Below are 18,926 nucleotides of genomic sequence, written 5' to 3'. Positions count from 1 at the left end.
GAGGAGAAGGGGGTGACAGAGGAAAAGATGGTTACATGGCATCACCGACTCAATGGATGTGAGTTTGATCAAGCTCAGGGAGATAGTGAAGGCCAGGGAAGACTGGCGCGCTGCAGTCCTCTGGGTCGCAGAGTTGGACACGACTAAGCGTTTGAACAATAGCCATTGGCTTTGGAGCCTCAGTTGTCGGGGGGTGGGGACCAAATCCCCTTGATGGAGGCTCCCCAGCCTCCAGATGCTGGGCTACCGGAAAGAAAAGTCAGCTGTATCTCTTCTGCAGACACTATTCCTGAGAAGTTGGGGAACCCTCCTCTTTTACTGCTGAGTAGATTGGGGCCGTAAGTGTCCTGAGCTTCTGGACAGTGGAGGGGGTGCTCTGTGTGAGTTCAGCTGGAGCTCACCCAAGCCTCAGGGCATTGTGGGGTCATTGCCCCAGATATCCCTTCAGCATGGTGGTTACAGCAGGGACTGGACTGCTAGCTCTCCTCCTGCCCCACCATGCCCTAGAGCCATCCCCCTGGGTCCCTGCCGCTCCCCAACTCCAGCCTTCTCAGCAGCCCACCCTGCCCTGCCTTCCACCCCTCACTCAGCCTGGGGTGGGAGGCCAAAAGGCCTGGGTTCTCATCTAACCTCTTATTCAATCGCGTAAGGAGCGAGCTACATGTCTGACGTTTCTGACTTCCATCGCATTCTTCCCTTTTGCTTCATAATCAAACCTGGCTCCTGCTTTGCTTTTCAAAACTGTCTGAGGAGGGCCGGGTTTGGAAGTCAAAGACGGACCCTGGATGGTTTTCCTCTTTGCCTTCCCGCTCCAAATGGCCTGAGTTCACCTTCAGCAATGTGGGTACCCCAGATTGACTAAGATTCCATATAAGGCAGTGCAGAAAAGCAAGCCATGAAAACTAACATCTCGAGGTAGGGTTTTGCTTCCCTAACAGTGACTGAATGCTTGCAAGGAAGCAGGCACTGGGCTAAGTGCTTTACATGCGTTATCTAATCTTCCCAAGAACCTACTCTTGATGCCGAAAGCTCAGCTTCTCTATCACCAGTGCTGAGTTGAATCTCCAAGAGAGTTTTAGGTAAAGTAGAAAAGGAGAGCTTTATTACTTTGCCAGGCAAAGGGGGACACAGTGGGCTCCTGCCTTGAAAATCTACATGTCCCCACTTAGAGAGGACAGTGAGAAGTTTTACAGTAATGGTTCAAAGAGGGCATGATCAGCTTGTGGATATTCTTCTGAGGGGTTGGTCATGAGGTGAGTGGAAGTCAGCACCATCAACCTTCAGGTTCCAACTGGTCTGGGGTCTGCATGCTCGAGGGCAGCATACCATCGTTCACTGTCAGCTTCTCCCACCTGGAGGGGGTTTCAGTATCTGCAAAACAGTTCACAAGAGGGACTTCTGTGGTGATCCAGTGGTTAGGAATCTGCCTGCCAATGTAGGGGACATAGGTTCAATCCTGGGTTGGGGAGAATCCCACATGCTATGGAGCAGCTGAGCCTGTGAGCCTAGAGCTCACACTCTGCAGCAAGAGAAACCACCGCAATGAAGAGTAGCCCCTGCTTGCTGTTTCTCCCTTGCCTTGCATCCCCTCCCTCTCCTAATTAACATGTGCTTGAGTCTGCCTGTTGGAACTCAGGGAAGTTCATGCAGACTGAATGAAGTCTATTTCCTGTAATCAAACAAATGGGGGTCACAGAAAGACTTGTGTGCACAGGAGCCCCACAGGACCCTGCTTGGTTTCTGAGGAGCACAGTTATCCACATTTCACATGGGAGGACAGTGAGGCTGACAGGTGAAGTCACTTGCCCGTTGTCACACAGTTGGAGAACTGGCAAGGGCTTGGGCCACACAGACATGCTCAGGAACTTAGGTTTTAATTCAGCTTGTATTTAGAAGCTGTATTTTGAGGGGTGCTGTGGTGTGGATGCAGGGGAAAGGGCATTCTGGGCAGGAAGACAGCCTGTGCAAAGGCCCTGAGGCAAGATCAGCAAAGCTGGATGGAGAACATGAGAAAGGGAAGGGTGGGAGAGGAAGCTGGCGGAGAAAAAAGGCAACCAGGCAGAGGTATGGAGCATAGGAGAGAAAACTATTTCTTGGAGGCAGCAAGAAGTAGTTTATATGAGTTGCCTCTGAGCTTACATTCAGATATGTTCTATAACTCAAGTGGAGCTATTTAAGAATGGGACACTCCCGATCCCTTTGGGTCAAGGCTGGCTGGAGAAGGATCCATGGCTGTGTGAGTCTAGAGGAAGGAACAGGTCTGCTTTGGGGTCAGGAATGGCTTTCTGGAGGAGGGGACATTTGAGGTGGGTTTTGAGGGACAGATAGGAGTTTCCTAGTCAGAAAATGAATCATTCAACAAACACTTCCTAATTCCCTCTCTCTGCCTAGTTTTGTGTTAGCCCTGAGGATCCAGGGAAACAGAATGAACACAGATGAACATAAAATGCAGCCTAAAGTGCTCAGAGCCATCCACAAAGAACAAGCTTTAGGAGTAGTGAATTGGGTGTGTCTGTGTTCTTTCTGCGTCCCACAGGAAATTCAAGCCCTGGAGCATATTAGCCGGGCGAACATGCTTTTAGCTTCCAATTTCTGCTCAGCCTATAGGGGAGCAGATAGCACCCCAAGACATAGCTGCCTTCAGAGAATGGGACGTTCCTGGGTCGTGAGGCACACATCCAAGGGTACGCTGTAGACTGGGCCCTCGCGGAGGGTCCGTCAGAGGAGAGCCCTGAAAGATGAGAAGGTGCCAGCTGTGAAAGGATCTGGGGAGAGAGCAGTGTGGGCAGAGGCAACAGCACGTGCAAAGATCTGGGGGTGGAACAGCACGGAAGCTGGGGTGGCTGCAGTGACGGCCCAGGGTGTGCAGGGACCCTGCGGGCCACTGGGAAGAGGGTGGACTTTTTTTTTTCCCTTGAACGTGATATGGAGCATGAGATCCACCCCACTTTACAAAGACGGTGAGCTGCTCCAGAAGCCCTGTCCGGGCCACACTGTGTGGCGGAAACTGCCTTTGATGAAGGGAGAAAGTGAAAACGTCAGGGCTGGGTTCTGCCTGGGTCACCAGACACCCTGGCCTCACCCTCCTCTGGGCTGGGGGTCAGTGGAGTAGGAGGAGGGCTCGGGTCACTGTCCGGCCATTGCGCAATAAGCAGCCTTGTGGCTCCCTCTGACTCATCACTAGGGTTTCGGATGGATCAAGTTACTGCCGGGGTGTGGGGTAAATGGGGGTGAGGAGGGCACGCACAGGCCCCTCACCTCTGCCCTGTAGGCATGGCCTCTTGCTGTGGCTGCTGTTACCCCCCAAATCTTTTCTCTTGCATCTTTCTCTGCCAAAACAGGCTTAATACAGCCATATGTAAGCGCTCAGGGTAACCAGCATTTTGTGAACACTTATTATGAGCCAGGCACTTGACACATGTTAACCTCATTTAAACCTTACAAAACCCGGTGTAGAGAAGGAAGCTGATCTCTGCTGTCAGGTCTGAGTTCCAGTCCTGGGCTGGCACTTAACTTGCTTTGGGCAGCTGCTGTCCCTGCTCTGTCACTATTTCCTCTCCAATCTCACAAGACGGTGGCAGGAACTAGAAGTCACATAAATAGAATGCCCAGCCCCTTATCGGACTCCCAGAAGCTCCAGTCTCAGTGCTATGGAGAGGAGATGGATTTTAAATCGACTTCAGTATGAAAGAGAATGGGGACTTCCCTGAAGGCTCAGTGGTTAAGAATCCACCTTCCAATTCAGGGGACTGGGTTCCATCCCTGACCAGGGAACTAAGATCCCACATGCTATGGAGCAAATGAACCCTTATGTCACAACTACTGAGCCTGCAGGCTTTGGAGACTGTGCACCGCAATAAAGAATCTGGGCTCAGGGAGGTGGGAGGGGGATCGGGATGGGGAATACATGTAAATCCATGGCCGAGTCATTTCAATGTATGGCAAAAACCACTACAATATTGTAAAGTAATTAGCCTCCAACTAATAAAAATAAATGGAAAAGAAAAAGATTTAAAAAAAAAAAGGAATCTGGGCTCAACATGAAGACCCAGTGCAGCCTTAAAAAAAAAAAAAAAAAAGAGGGAGAGAGAATTATTGGTTCATATAACTGAAAAGGCAGGAGCGTCCAGCTTCAAGAATGGCCAGATGCAGGAATTCAGACAGTATCTCTACCTCTGGTCCTGTTTGCTTTTGTGTGGGTTCACTCTCCGGTCACCTCCCTCTTTCTGTTTTATTTATTTATTTACCTTTGGCTGTGATGGGCCTTCATTGTGCTGCAGGCCTTTTCTCTAGTTTCGGTGAGTGGGGGATACTCTGTGGCAGTGTGCAGGCTTCTCTGCAACGGCTTCTCTTGTTGCGGAGCTCGGGCCCTAGAGCACAGGCTCAATAGTTGCGGTGCATGAGCTTAGTTGCTCTGTGGCATGTGGCATCTTCCAGGGCCAGGGATCGAACCTGTGTCTCCTGCACTGGCAGGCAGATTCTTTACCACTGAGCCACCAGGGAAGCCCCTCCCTCCCTCTGTCTTTTTTTCTTTTGTCTGTACTTGTGGTGTGCTGCTTGCAGGATAGTTCCCTAACCAGGGCTTGAACCCAGGCTGTGACAGTGAGAGCAGGCATCCGAACCACTAGACCACCAGGGAAATCCCCAGGCCTCCTCTCTTCAAGTGCAGTGAGAGTGAAAGTCACTCAGCCGTCTCTGACTGCTTGCAACCCTATGGACTCTACAGTCCGTGGACTTCTCCAGGCCAGGATACTGGAGTGGGTAGCCTTTCCCTCCTCCAGGGGATCTTCCCAACCCAGGGATCGAACCCAGGTCTCCTGCATTGCAGGCGGATTCTTTACCGTCTGAGTCACCATGAAAGCCCAGAGGTCTGTGTTATCCTTCAGATCAGCTACCCAAGCAAAGACAGTGCTTCTCTTCCCCATGCTTCAAACAAAAATTCCAGACATGTATCTCATTGGGCAAACTGGGTCACATGCCTACCCTCATCCAATCATGATGGTCAGAGCAGTGGCTCTTATGATGGGCCAAGGCTTTCAAGTTTAGGGGGAGACTTTGTAGGGTGAGTGAGCCATGAGACCAACTCAACCACAAACCAGGGGCTGAAAGTTAGGAAATGAAGGGCAGTCGGTTGTCAACACCCCAGATGGGGGGCAGATACTTGGTAGGCAAAAAGGCCAGAAGTCCAAGAAAGTGCTCAAGACAACATGAACAAGAAGGACAAAAAGAGCAGTGGGGACTTGCCTGATGGCCCACTGGATAAGACATTGAGCTTCCAATGCAGGCGGCCTGGGTTTGATCCTTGGTCAGAGAACTAGATCCTACATGCTGCAAAGAAGCCCTGGTGCAGTCAAATAAATAAAAATAAATATTAAAAACAGAGCAGTGGCAGTCCCCAGTTCAGTTCAGTTGCTCAGTTGTGTCCGGCTCTTTGCGACCCCATGGACTGCAGCATGCCAGGCTTCCCTGTCCATCACCAACTCTTGGAACTTGCTCAAACTCATGTCCATCGAGTTGGTGATGCCATCCAACCCTCTCATCCTCTGTCATCCCCTTCTCCTCCTGCCTTCAAGCTTTCCCAGCATCAGGGTCTTTTCCAAGGAGTCAGTTCTTTGCATCAGGGGGCCAAAGTATTGGAGTTTCAGCTACAGCATCAGTCCTTCCAATGACTATTCAGGATTGATTTCCTTTAGGATGGACTGGTTGGATCTCCTTGCAGTCCAAAGGACTCTCAAGAGTCTTCTCCAACACCACAGTTCAAAAGCATCAATTCCTAGAAGTATGTGCTCATTTCCTCCTGCTAGAACTCCAAAATCACAACTCGCTGTTGAACAACCACTGAGAGGAGAATGTTGGATCCCACCAAAAAAAGATACCCTATGTCCAAGGGCAAAGGAGAAGCCCCAGCAAGATGGTAGGAGGGGTGCAGTTGTGTTTAGACTCAAACCCCATACCCACCAGAGAAGCTCAGAGGGCTCAAACAAAACCTTGTGAGCACCAGGTCCCAGAGACCCCACAGAGACCGAGCCAGACCTGTGTTTGAGTCTTCTGTGGAATTACAGGTCAGCAGTGGCCTGCCGCAGGGGCAGGGGCTCTGGGTGCAGCAGACCTGGTCACACAGCGTGTGGCATAATTCCTCTTGGAGGAGGTCGCCATTAACCCCACCATAGAGCCACCGAGCAGACGACCCACAAACTGCAGAACAATTATACCAAAGAAATTATTGCACTGTTAAGAAAGTTCTAGGACCCACAACATATTTCCCAACCTGGGGATCTGGCAAAAGGACTGAGAACTCCTAGAGAATTTGACTTTGGAGGTCAGTGGGATTTGACCACAGAGCTTACATAGGCCTAGGGAAACAGACTCTTGGAGGGCACAAACAAAACCTTGTGTGCACCAGGACCCAGGAGAAAGGAGCAGTGACCCCATAAGAGACTGACCCAGACTTGCCTGTGAGTGTCCAGGAGTCTCTAGCGGAGGTGTGAGTTGGCGGTGGCCTGCTGCAGGGTCAGGGGCACTGAGTGTGGCAGTATGTGCCCGGGACCTTCTGAAGGAGGTCGCATTCTCTTCACTATCTCCACCATAGTTTGGTCTCAGGTCAAACAACAGGGAAGGAACATAGCCCGTTTTCAACAGAAAATTGGATTAAAGATTTACTGAGCATGGCCCCGCCCATCAGAAAAAGACCTAGTTTCGACCCCCACAGTCAGTCTCTCCCATCAGGAAGCTTCCATAAGCTTCTTATCCTTGTCAGAGGGCAGACAGAATGAAAAATCACAGTCACAGAAAACTAATCAAACTGATCACATGGACCACAGCCTTGTCTAACTCAATGAAACTATGAGCCATGCCGTGTAGGGCCACCCAAGACGGATGGGTCATGGTGGAGAGTTTCTGACAAAATGTGGTCCACTGGAGAAGGGAACGGCAAACCACTTCAGTGTTTTTGCCTTGAGAACCCCATTAACAGTATGAAATGGCAGTTCCCAGAACATTCCAAATTAAAATGCGTATGTGTATGTATTTAATGTGGACATTTCATTAAACTGTTACCAGATGTAAATAAAAGCATGTTTGGAAAACGCTGGTGTCCCCCTATGATTTCCATCAGTGTCCCCTCCAGCCATCCCTCACCCTGGTAAAAAGTGTGCTTGTTATGAAATTACAGGTACCCCAAATTCCCCTGGCTGCCCCTCCTGATTTCTGCCCTGCCCATACCCTGAAATCCCTAGAGCCTCCTGAACATAAACTTTCGATATTGGTGGTTTTGGTCCCTCAGCTTGGGTAGGAACAACTAGATGTCAGAGTCCCCCCCTCCCTAGGTCTCTCTCCACCCCCAGGTCACTGGGGAGACTCTGCTCTCCCTTTCACTGCTGGGTCTGGGTGGGGTTTCTGGACCTGTCCTTTAGCACCTGATGAAAAAGCTGGACTTTCTTGAGTAAAACTGGACTGGAGAAATTCACAGAGAGAAGGCTGAAGCTCTGTAGTTCCAGTTTTCCGAGCTTAAGGATACAGAGAATAGGAACTGGAGAGGGAATAGGAATGGGGAAAGAAAGGTGTTAAGGATGACATTGGGATTTTGAGCTGGGTACTGATCACACCCCCCAAACCATGGTGGCCACAGGAGCCTCCTTTCCTAATATCGTTCTCCTCTAACTGAAAGTGGCTCAGCCGTGTCCAACTCTTTGTACTCCATGGACTGTATAGTCCAGGGAATTCTCTAGGCCAGAATACTGGAGTGGGTAGCCTTTCCTTCCTCCAAGGGATCTTCCCAATCCAGGGATCGAACCCAGGTCTCCCGCTTTGCAGGCGGATTCTTTACCAGCTGAGCCACAAGGGAAGCCCACTCTCCTCTTTACCCATTACTGGTTTTATTTTCCACATCACATTTCTCTCCATCTGAAAAGTTTTGGGGTCATTTATTGGTGGGTTCTATTCCCCTCTCCTCGACTGTGCACCCTATGAGGGCAGGGACCACGTCTTCTTGCTCATGCCGTTTCCCCAATATGCTTGGCATACATAGGCGTTCAATAACTGAATGAATGCATGCATGGATGAGCAAAGCCCTGAACTGGTGTCTGAGCTGAACTGGTCCGAGCCGAGGCTCAGCCTCGAGAGCTACCTGTCCTTGCAGTAGGTGCTTGTTCCAACCTGGTGACCTGGAAAGATCGGCCTCGAGGAGTCACTCTCTTGGGGGCTCCAGTTCCCCAGTCCGCTCCCGGACCATGGCCAACAGCCAGACAGCCGCTGTCCAGCGGGCCAGGAGACGGCTCACTGCGCCTGCGCCGAAGTCCTCCCCCTCCCTCTCCCACCTCCCCTTCTGGCCTCTGAGCTTGCCGCCGAAGCGCGCGCATGCGCCATCGCCCCCGCGTCGCGCGCCTCACCTGTGCGCACGCGCCGCTCTCACGCCCGCCGACGCGCCTGCGCACTGCCCGCCGCCCGCGGGTCTGGTCGGCGCTTGCGTGGTGGCACAGGGGAGTGGGGGGGCGAGGAGGTGGAGGAGGAGGAGGAGGAGGAGGCGGCGGCGAGAAGATGGCGACTTCGAACAATCCGCGGAAATTCAGCGAGAAGATCGCGCTGCACAACCAGAAGCAAGCGGAGGAGACAGCGGCTTTCGAGGAGGTCATGAAGGACCTGAGCCTGACGCGGGCCGCGCGGGTAAGGGGGCTTCCCTCGCCGACCCCTCTGGGCCGGAGAGGGAGGGAGGGGGCGCGTGTCCCGCGCGTGCACGGGGCGGGGGGCGCGCGGCGGGGGCGGGGCGCGCGGCGGGGGCGGGGCTTGGCACGGCCCTAGGAGACAGGTGTCCCCACGCCCCGGGCGTCGTGGGCGGGGACAGGTGCCCCCACATCATCGATACCTGAAGGGGTACAGGTGTCTCTCCATCACTGCTACCTGAAGTGGGGGACAGGTGTCACTACATCACGGTTACCTGTATGAGCAGGAGCCTCTGCATCATTACTCGCTGGAGGGAACAGGTGCGACTACATCATTGTTACCTGCGGGGGGGAAGGTGTCCCCACATTGCTACCTGATAGGTGCTTTTATATCACTGCTCCCTAGGGGAGTGATACTGAGGTGCTTGAACTGGGTGCTGCTTGTGAGCATCACTGTTGCCTGGGAAGGTGGGATAGGTGCTCCTATATCATTGGTGCCTGAAGGGGACAGCTGCCGCCTCACCCTTGCTACCTGAAAGGACAGGTGTCTCTACATCACTGTCATCTGTGCACTTACTCCCTGAGTGCTGGGGGAAGGACAGGTGCCCCTACTTGCAGACCTGAGGTGGGATAGGTGTTTCTCGCTTTTGGATATCTGAGGGGAAGGTCTGGCGCCTCCCTTGTGGGGACCTGAGTGGGGTCAGGAAGGCAGATTGGGCTCAGTCTTGGAGCTTGGAGTGGCGACAGCTGCCCCTTCCCCATGTAGCCCATATGGTGGGGACCAGGTGTTGTTCCTCCCACAAGGACACGGGACAGCTGGCCTCAGATGGCCCCTGGCCCCTCAGGACCAGAGTGGAGGGACAGTTCTTCCTCAGATGGCTGGGTGCATTTGGTGTGCAGGGGCAGGCCAGATGACCTGCCAACCTCACCTGGCTGTAGGCCTGGAGCAGGGGCTTGGTCATGGCTGGGTTTGGGGACCTGGCTCTCCTGGGCCCCAGCTCTCTGGCGACCGCCATGAAATGCCAGACTGCTTGGGTCTCGGTGTCCTCCTTTGTGGAATGTGTCTTGCAAGCCCTTCCTCGTGGTTGAGGGAGGGGAGCGTGCTTTGCGCAGGTGGCAGTAAATCTCTGCTTTGATCCTGCGGAGGGATGGGACCTCCGTGCTGCACCCTGAGGCCTTGGGGAGGGGTTGAGTGGGAGCTGCAGACACCTGCTTCGCTGGGTTCTGGATTTGGCATCTGAGCTGACTGTCCTTGGGCTTCCCCGGTGGCTCAGGTGGTAAAGAATCCACCTGCAATACAGGAGACCTGGGTTTGATTCCTGGATTGGGAAGATCCCCTGAAGGGAATGGCTATCCACTCCAGTATTCTTGCCTGGAGAGTCTCATGGACTGAGGAGCCTGGCAGGCTACAGTCCATGGGGTTAGAAAGAGTTGCACCTGGCTGAGCAACTAACATTTGACTCTCCTAGGTAGACCCACTGTACCTTTGTGATGTGAGCCTCAGTCTCTGATTCCTCGGGTGGGATTTTGGGGTGATGTTATTTTTTTAATAACTTGCTTGTTTCTCTCTGAGATCATGACCTTAAGACTTGAATGTGTATCTTCATTTCCATGCATTTGTTCAGCACATATCAACTGGGTGCTCATTGTCGGGGCAGGTCCTGCCTGTCCCTGCTCCAGGATGTGACTGGTGAATGAATGAATGACAGTGTGCAACCTGAGTGTCCTTCATACATCAAGATTTCTAAGGACACGCGCGTCCACTTCATCTTGTCTGCAGCATGAAGCATGTCCTAGCATGCAATAGGTGTCTAGTGTATGTGGTATGACAGGAAGAAGGGGTCACACTGATTTGTGGCAGTCTTCATGATTGGAGGTCTGGTTTCAGCTTTAAGGTTGGAAATGAATTATTGTTGTTGGAAACATTTCTTTAAAATGACAGCTTTTTAAAGATATAGTTTGTATACCATATAATTCACTTATTCAAAGTGTATAGTTCAGTGGTTTTTAGTATATTTACAGAGTTGTGCCATCATCACCGCTGTCTAATTCCAGAACATTGTCATCACTCCCATAAGAAGCTCCTCACCCATTAGCAATCACTTTTCACTTGCTGCTCCCCCAGCCCCCTGGCAGCCACCAGCTTTTCTGTTTTTGCGGATTTACCTGTTCTGGACGTTTCATATAAATGGAATCATACAAGATGTGGCCTTTTGTGTCTGCTTTCTTTCACTCAGGGTAGTGTTTTCGAGGTTCATCCGGATTTTAGCATGTATCAGGAAACTTCTTTCCTTTTTATGTGCTAAGTCGTTTCAGTTGTGTCTGACTCTTTGCCACCCCGTGGACCATAGCCCGCCAGGCTCCTGTGTCCATGGGATTCTCTAGGCAATACTGGAGTGGGTTGCCATATCCTCCTGTTTCTTTTTTATGGCTGAGTAATATTCCTGGGTGTGGATGGACCACATTTCTTTATCCATTTATTGGCTGATGGACTTAGAGATTCTAAAATGTAAGTTTACTTATTGTGGCTGAGCCGGGGGTTCGTCGGGGCCCGAGGGCTCTCCAGTTGTGGTGTGTGGACTTAGTTGCCCCATGGCACGTGGGACCTTAGTTCTCTGACCAGGAATTGAGCTCGCAGCCCCTGTATTGGAAGATGAATTCTTAACCCCTGGACCATCCGGGAAGTCCCTAGAAAAGCTTTTTTAAGGTTTGCAAACAGCAGTTCCCTTGACGCCCGGTAACCATTTCCCATCTCTGTTGCCTTCCTTTACACTGGAAGTTGGGGAGGTGGGGTGGGCTTGGGCCCTGGGCAGAGGTGAGCTTATGCTAGATCGTTACAGAGCGGTGCTCTCTGTTGGGGGTAGTTCTGTCCTAGGGGACGCTGGGCAGCGACATTGCCGGTTGCCTCCCCTGGGCAACGAGCTGCTACCGGCATCTAGTATGTAGAGAGCAGGGGTGCCGCTCAGCACCCCACAACGCACAGATGGTGATCTGGCCCTAGCTGTCAGCAGCGCCAAGGCCGAGAAGCCTTTGGTTTGGAGGAAACGCTGTGTGGGCAGGGGGCTGCGAGCTTTGTACCCGGGCAGATAGTTCAAAACGCGGTGCCCACTGTGGGTGGGCCTTTGCCCGCACCTGCGACCTGGCTGGGCGAGCACGTTCTGCACCCGTTCCCGTGACGGCCTGTGGCGTGGGGTACAGCTGCAGCGCGTGGCGCAGGTGAGCAAGCCTGCTTGGTGCAGGGTCTCCTCCCGCCCACCCTCCGTGGCCGCAGCCTGCCGTGCTGCCTGCACCTGCAAGCGGGTGGGGCGAGGCACAGTTGGTACCTCCTCTTCTCGTGGAGTTCCTCCGGTCAGCTCGTCCGCTCCTGGAGCGAGCGGCGCCCCTTGTGTTCACATTGGTCTGCTCAGTCTTCCGTGGTGATGGGTGTGCCCACCGAGCCTCCTCCCGTGAGCGGTGTTGAGCCTGAGGCGTTCATCTGTGCTGTCACGTTACCTAGGGGCAGGGACCCCGAGGGCTAGGTCGGGTCGGGGGATGGGGTGTGATGTCTGCTTGCGAGTAGCAAGGTAGAGGGGTGGGTGCATGAACCTTCCTTTCTCATCCTTGGACTTGGGCAGCCTGATGTGCCGGGAGGGCTGTGACACTCTGCTGTGTGACTTGGGTTGGGTTTCCTAACCTCTCTGGGCCCCAGAATCCTGATCTGTGCTTACTCCACAAAATGACATTTTTATTTGCCCAGCATATCCCAGAGACAGTGTTAGGTACTAGGGTGGTTGCTGTTCAGTAGCTCAGTCATGTCCAACTCTCTGCGACCCCAAGGACTGCAGCACACCAGGCTTCCTTGTCCTTCACTATCTCCACTATCTTCACTCGTGTCCATTGAGCCGGTGATGCCATCCAACCATCTCATCCTCTGTCGCCCCCTTCTCTTCCTGCTTTCAGTCTTTCCCAGCATCAGGGTCTTTTCCAGTGAGTCAACTCTTTGTATCACGTGGCCAAAATATTGGAGTTTCAGCTTCAACATCAGTCCTTCCAGTGAATATTCAGGGTTGATTTCTTTTAGGATTGACTGGTATGATCTCCTTGCTGTCCACGGGACTCTCAAGAGTCTTCCCCAGCACCACAGTGGAGCCAGCAGCATATTGAGGCATGTGAGGACCATGTTCTTGGAGAGGCAGCATGGTTTTAGCATGGGACAGGAGAGAATTGCTCCAAATAAACAAGGCAGATGCTCTCAGAGAGAAGCAAATCCATGTGCTAGGAATGGCTAGGGTGGGAGGCTGACGCTTGGACGGTGAGACAGAGCCCCCCATGCCAGGAGGGTTGTCCCTTGTGAGGGAGGCAGGTGCAGAGACCACAAGGTGAGAAGGGCTTGGCAAGGTTGAAGCTGGCATGTTGAGAGAGAGGAGAGATGAAGCTGGCTCCTGAGGGAGGAGCCCTGGGAAGATTTGTGATGGTCAGTGGGCTGGTCCTTTGCTTGTTTTTGTAGCAGCTTTATTGAGATATCATCCCCAATACATTCTGGCCAGTCATTGAAGCTGTACCATCCAGGGGTTCTTAGCGTATACACAGAGTTGTGTAACCATCACCTGTCGACTTTAGAACATTTTCATCAGCCCAGAGAGAAACCCCGTCCCTGGGACTTCGCTGGCTTTCCATTGGTTGGGACTCCACACTTCCAATGCGGGGGGCATGGGTTCAGTTCCCTGTCAGGAAACTAGGATCCCACATGCTGCTTGGCACAGCTGAAAAATGAAAATAACAATGAGAATAATAAAATATTTAAAAAGAAATACTTAAAAAGAAAAAAAAAAGAAACCTCCGTCCCCATTAGCAGTCACTCCCCAAGCCCCCGGCACCCACCAATCTGTTCTCCATCCCTGTGGGTCTGCATGTTCTGGACATGTCATAGAAATGGAATCACGCAAGATGTGGCCTTATATGTCTGACGTCTCAGACATAAACTCAGTATGTTTCTGATGTTCATCCATGTTGTAGAGTGTATCAGTCCTTTCCCTTTTAAAAAATAGTGGTAAAACAGACAAAACATACATTTACCATCTTAACCATCATGAGCAATTCGGTGGTGGTACGTACTTTCTCCACCATCTGTTGCTTTATTACTCTTTTTAAAAAAATGATCTATTTCTGGCTGCACTGGGTCCTCATTGCGGTGTGTGGCTTCTTGCTGTGGTGGTTTCTCTTGTTTTGGAGCCTGGGCTCTAGGCTCGGGGCTTCAGTAGTTGTGCTACATGGGCCTAGCTGCTCTGCAGCACGTGGGACCTTCCGCGACCAGGGATCCAGACCCGTGTGCCCTGCATTGGCGGGTGAATTCTTTCCCACTGGACCACCGGGGAAGCCCCGCTTCATTCCTCTTTCAGGCGAGTGATACTCCATCATGTGGAGACACCATGATTTGTTCCTCCGTTCATTCATTGGTGGACACGGGTGGTTTCCACCTTCTGGCCTTTGTGAGTAGCGCCACCATGGGGTTCCTGTCCAATCACCTGTATAGACGTAGGTCTTCCTTTCCCTTGGGTGTCCGTGCCACGGAGTAGAGCTGCTTGGTCAAGCGGTAACTCTCCATTTGATCATTTAAGGCTGCTCCGTGTCTTACAAAGATGGCCAAGAACTGAATGGGCAGGAGGGGTGAGAGGGGAAGCAGGCAGATGGTGAGAGGCCGCTGTCAGCCTCGGGTTGGAGAGTGGAGAAGGTGGCCGTGGCAGTGACCCAGAACAGTGGGTACTGGTGATATTTTGGCAGCAGAGGTGACTGAATGTGTGGGTGGATCGGATGTGGGAGGTGCGGGCAAGGGATGCGGGCGAGTCGCCCAGTTGCCAGCGGCCCAGGACACAGGAGGCTCTGCCTGTGACCGATCACTGAACATCCCGGGGAGCAGCACCTGGGCCAGAGAAAGCCTGCCTGCAAAGCGGTCCACAGGGAACCGGCTGGGCTGCTGGCTCTAGCTGTGCGGAAGGCGGGCGTTCTCCGGGTCCTACCCTGTGACGGGGGTGGCTCTGCAGAGGCTGTTGGGAAACCAGGCCCCTGGGCCGCAGCCACCGCGCGGTGGTGTCTTGGGTTAGCTGAGCGTAGAGGCCGCCCCCAGTCCTGGCCTCCGTCCTGGCTCTGGCACTGTTTGCCTCTGTGCCGGCTGCTTCGAGTGTCTGGTGCCATCTGCAGCCTTGACACTCACACGCATGCACGCAGGCCTCGCCGAGCTGCTCTGTGGAGAGGAGGGGATGCACCGGCGCCCGCCTCCACAAGGCCCCGGCAGTCTCCTTGCTCTCCAGCTTGTGAGCTGCCTGCCCAGTAGGGGGTGGAATGGGGGCCCTGAAGAAGATAGGCCCATCCTGCCCTCCAGAGCGCGTGAAGTGAAGTGTGCCACTCAGTCACTCACATCAGTCGCTGATAATCTGAGTATCAGGATGCGTGCTTAGTCGCTCAGTCGTGTCCGACTCTTTGCGACCCCGTGGACTGTAGCCTGCCAGGCTCCTGTGTCCATGGGATTCTCCAGGCAAGAATACTGGAGTCGGTTGCCATGCCCTCCTCCATGGGATCGTCCTGACCGGGGATGGAACCCATGTCTCCTGCATTGCAGGAGGATTCTTTACTGTCTGAGCCACCAGCAGAGCCCAATAACCTGTGAATGTGACCGATTTCTGAAAAAAGTCTCTGCAGATACGTGTAGGTTAAGATCTTTAGATGAGCTTGTCCTGAATTTAGGGTGATCGGATGACTGGCACCCTCACGAAAAGAGGAGAGAACACACCCACTTGGGAGAGGCCGTGCATGCTGGAGGCAGAGATTGGAGTGTTGTGGCCGTGAGCCAAGGATGCGTGGAGCCCCCAGAAGCTGAAAGAGGCAAGACAGGATCCTCCAGAGGGATTGTGGCCCTGCTGACACCTCAATTCTGGGTGTCTGGCCTCCAGAACTGTGTAAAAATAAATTCCTCTTGTTTTATGTCCCTGCTTCCCCCCATTGGCAGTCATTTATGATGGCAGCCCCCGGACACTGGCCCCTGGGCTGCAGAGTCCCAGTCCCTTGCGGAAGCCGCCTTGAGGCAGTGGGCCTTAGGGGTCACCTGCAAACGTGCACACTTGTCTTTCTCTGGTAGCTCACTCCGGTCATGTTTTCCGCAAGGCCTCAAGTGGACCCGTCGTTTCACGCATTGTCAGGAACTGGGGCCTCTCACTCTGAACTGGGCCTGGTGGTGACGGTCGATAGGCTGGAGAGACAACAGCAGGAGTATGCGCCCTAGGGCAGGAGGGGGTGTCGAATGGCGTGTGGGATCTTAGTTCCCTGACCAGGCATTGAACCCATGCCCTCTGCATTGGAAGAGTGGAGTCTTAACCACTGGACAGTCAGGGAAGTCCCAGGAGAGGGCATCTCGTTGTCAAGGAGCCACCCAAGAGTGCAGTCAGAGTGTGGTAGGGGATGGGAATTCCCTGGCAGTTCAGTGGTTAAGACTCTGAGCTTTCACTGCCAAGGGCCTGGGTTCAATCCCTGGTTGGGGAACGCTGGTTGCCCAGCGTAGCCAAAAAAAAAAAAAAAATTTAGAGTGTGGCACGGGTGGAGGATGAAGATTTTGGGTGGGTGGGGTGGAGGATGAAGATTTTGGGTGGGTGGGTCAAGTTTGCTCTTTGCAGTCCTGTTTCCTGCTCCTCGCTGGGCACCCAGTGGTTTTTGCTCAACACCCCTGCCCCCCTGCCAGCCCGCAGAGAAGAGATGTCTTCTTTGCTGTGGGCCAGTGGGGTAGCTGAGGCCCAGAGCTGCATCCCAGTGGGGAAGAGACAGGACTGGTGTTCAGCCCTGGGATGAGCATGTACGACATATCTGAAACAAGGAATTAACACAAACTAGAACCTTCTGTCACTCACAAGAGTTTACTTGGCCCCACTTGGGCCATGGTTTCTCTGAAAGATGACTCAGTTTCTCCAGTCACACCCACATTTCTCTTTTGACTTGGACCCTGGAATCCATATTTCCTGCCATTAATTGTCCTTGTCTTGGAGGCAGCAGCCTTGGGGCACCATCACATACACCTTTGTGCAAGGCCCGCGGCTCTTCTCCCCGTGAAAGCCACAGCCCAGATCAGGCTGGTTGCCAAAGTCTCTGTGGCTGACACGGGACATGCTTCTAGATAAATTTGTCCAGTTGTCATTTGGAAGGAGGCTGTCTTTGGGGAGCCCTGGTTCTGCTCTGAGCTTTCCACTCATGCATCCTCAGGGCTACCACCTAATGAATCAATAAGCCCTTGCCTTCTTTTTTAACATATATATTTTTATTTAATTAGTTGGCTCTGCCGGGTCTTAGCTGTGGCGCTTGGGATCCGCAGTCTTTGTTGCAGCACGTGGGGTCTTTAATTGTGGCATGTGAACTCTTGGTTGTGGCATGTGGGATCTAGTTCCCTGACCAGGAATCGAAGTCAGGCCCCCTGCACTGGGAGTTTGGAGTCTTAGCTAGGGGACCACCAGGGAAGTCCCTGAGTGACCTTTAAAAAAAAAATCCTGAAAAAAAATCGAGGTGAAATTCACATAAAATGGACCACTTCAGTGTGCATTGCGGTGGCATTTAGGACATTGACAGGGTTGCGCAGCCATCACCTCTTTGTAGTTCCAGAACATTCCCGTCACCCCAGAAGGAAATCCCGTCTCCATGAGCAGTCACTTCCCCTCCTCCCCTCCCCCAGCCCCTAGGAACCACTAATCTGCCTTCTGTCTCTGTGGATTGGCCTTCTGGACATTTCATGTAAATGAGTCCTTAGAGCATGTGGCTTTTTCTGTCTGGCTTCTTTCGCTCAGCCTGATGATTTTGAGGTTTATCCACATTGTAGCTTGTGTCAGAGGGTCATTCCTTTCTGTGGTCAGATGATATTCAGCCATGTGGACGGACCACCTTTAGTTTATCATCTGTCACCTGTTAATGGGTGTGTGGACTGTTTCACTTTCTCACTGTCACGGATGGCACTGCTGTGAACGTGTGTGTGTGTGTGTGTGTAGGTGTTTGCACAAGCCCCGGTTTCTACCTTGTGGGCGTACGCCTGGAAGTGGGATTGCCTGGTTTATTGATTCACTGGGTGGTAGCCGATGGTCAGGGTGTGTAGTGCTAGGAGGACCCATGTGCTGGGGGTACTCCAGGAATGCTTCCTGGACCTGCAGTAGGTGTGGAAACAGACATGTCTGCGGCTGGGTGAGGGTCAGGCATGGGAGCCCAGGGCCTAGTTCCAAGGCCACCTTCTTCTCATTTCCTTGACTGGGACCCACTGTTAGAAATGTGTGTTTCGTACCAGCAGCCACTAACAAACATACAATTGACACAGTTTTCTCCAAGGAGCCCAGCCCTCCCTGTGTGTATGGAAAATTAATATAATTGGTTCCTTTCTGTTTATTATAAAATGCCAGCAGGGACCCACTAAATTGATTTAATAACCTGTTAATCCAGGGTTCGACAAGCTATGCCTGTTTTTTGTAAAGAAAGTTTTATTAGAACATGGCCACGCCCATTCATTTGTGCCTTGTTTGCGGCAGTAGAATCATTGCAGCGGAGACCTGTTGACCTGAGGAGGTGCAGATAGCTCCCGTGTGTCCCTTCACAGGAGTTTCTCAGCCCTGGGCCAGTGAGTCTCACCCACAGTGTGAGCCCCGCTGACCTAGAGCAACAAGGAAGGTTGAGAAGGCGGCGGGCACTGGTTCTGCCACTCATGGGGGTTGCTGAACCACCCTAGAGCTAAAGGATGCAGATTGCTGGGCTCCCCCAAGATTCTGTTTCTGCAGGTTCTGGTGGGACCCCGAGTTCTGAGTGGGGAATCTGAGGACCGTGCCATGCAGGCCTTGCCGGGAGGCCCAGGCAGCAGGGTCCCCAGGGTTTTGCCAGGCCGGGGGAGACGGTTGGCCCCGTTGGATGGGTGAGCGGGCCGTCTGGCCCTCGGTGAGTGGTGTGGTGGTCACTGTTGGTCCATGCGGCCAGGGCGGGTTGTGCTGTCACTTCCCTAAGGCGCACGGTGTCAGGTGCCTCTTCTTGACAGGGGGGCCTTCTGGTCCTGGTTGGGGTTACTGGGCTTGCTCAGGTTGCTCCGGGTCCGAGCAGGCCCACTGTGGATGTCACAGAAGGCTGTGTGCTGGCTGTCCTCTGCCGTTCTTGGCACTGGGAGCATCCCGGTTTCAGCTCGGTGGGATGGTCTCCCTTCCGTGCTGTCCCATGCGAGGGTCAGGATGCAGAGTCCTTGGTGTTGGGCATTTCTTTTTAAACAGGGACCTTTCGGAAAATGTCATG

General features: G+C 53.0%; 1 protein-coding gene and 1 long non-coding RNA gene across 7 annotated transcripts in view; one reads left to right on the top strand and one right to left on the bottom strand.

The window, feature by feature from the left end:
- Positions 1-1,080: 1,080 nt before the first annotated feature.
- LOC122699219 lies at positions 1,081-8,356 on the bottom strand. The gene is made up of 2 exons (XR_006342571.1): positions 8,126-8,356; positions 1,081-1,371 (listed from the first exon to the last, which is right to left on the bottom strand). It is a non-coding gene; the product is annotated as an uncharacterized LOC122699219 (long non-coding RNA).
- Positions 8,357-8,407: 51 nt separating this feature from the next.
- The window catches only part of CRTC1 (CREB regulated transcription coactivator 1), an 87,887-nt gene continuing 77,368 nt past the window's right edge, over positions 8,408-18,926 (top strand). For 3 of the 6 annotated variants that reach the window (XM_043910887.1, XM_043910884.1, XM_043910886.1), the window contains exon 1: positions 8,410-8,661. In XM_043910887.1, the coding sequence (XP_043766822.1) occupies positions 8,536-8,661 (126 nt within the window). In that variant the 5' untranslated portion in view covers positions 8,410-8,535. Of the gene's footprint in view, positions 8,662-18,926 lie in introns of all 6 variants that reach the window. The other 3 variants (XM_043910888.1, XM_043910883.1, XM_043910885.1) reach the window with 2 other exon arrangements.

Source organism: Cervus elaphus, chromosome 9 (genome assembly GCF_910594005.1).
Source record: "Cervus elaphus chromosome 9, mCerEla1.1, whole genome shotgun sequence".
NCBI lineage: Eukaryota > Metazoa > Chordata > Mammalia > Artiodactyla > Cervidae > Cervus > Cervus elaphus.
The sequence above is the reverse complement of the archived record's forward strand: the minus strand, read 5'-3'. Positions and strand labels throughout refer to the sequence as shown.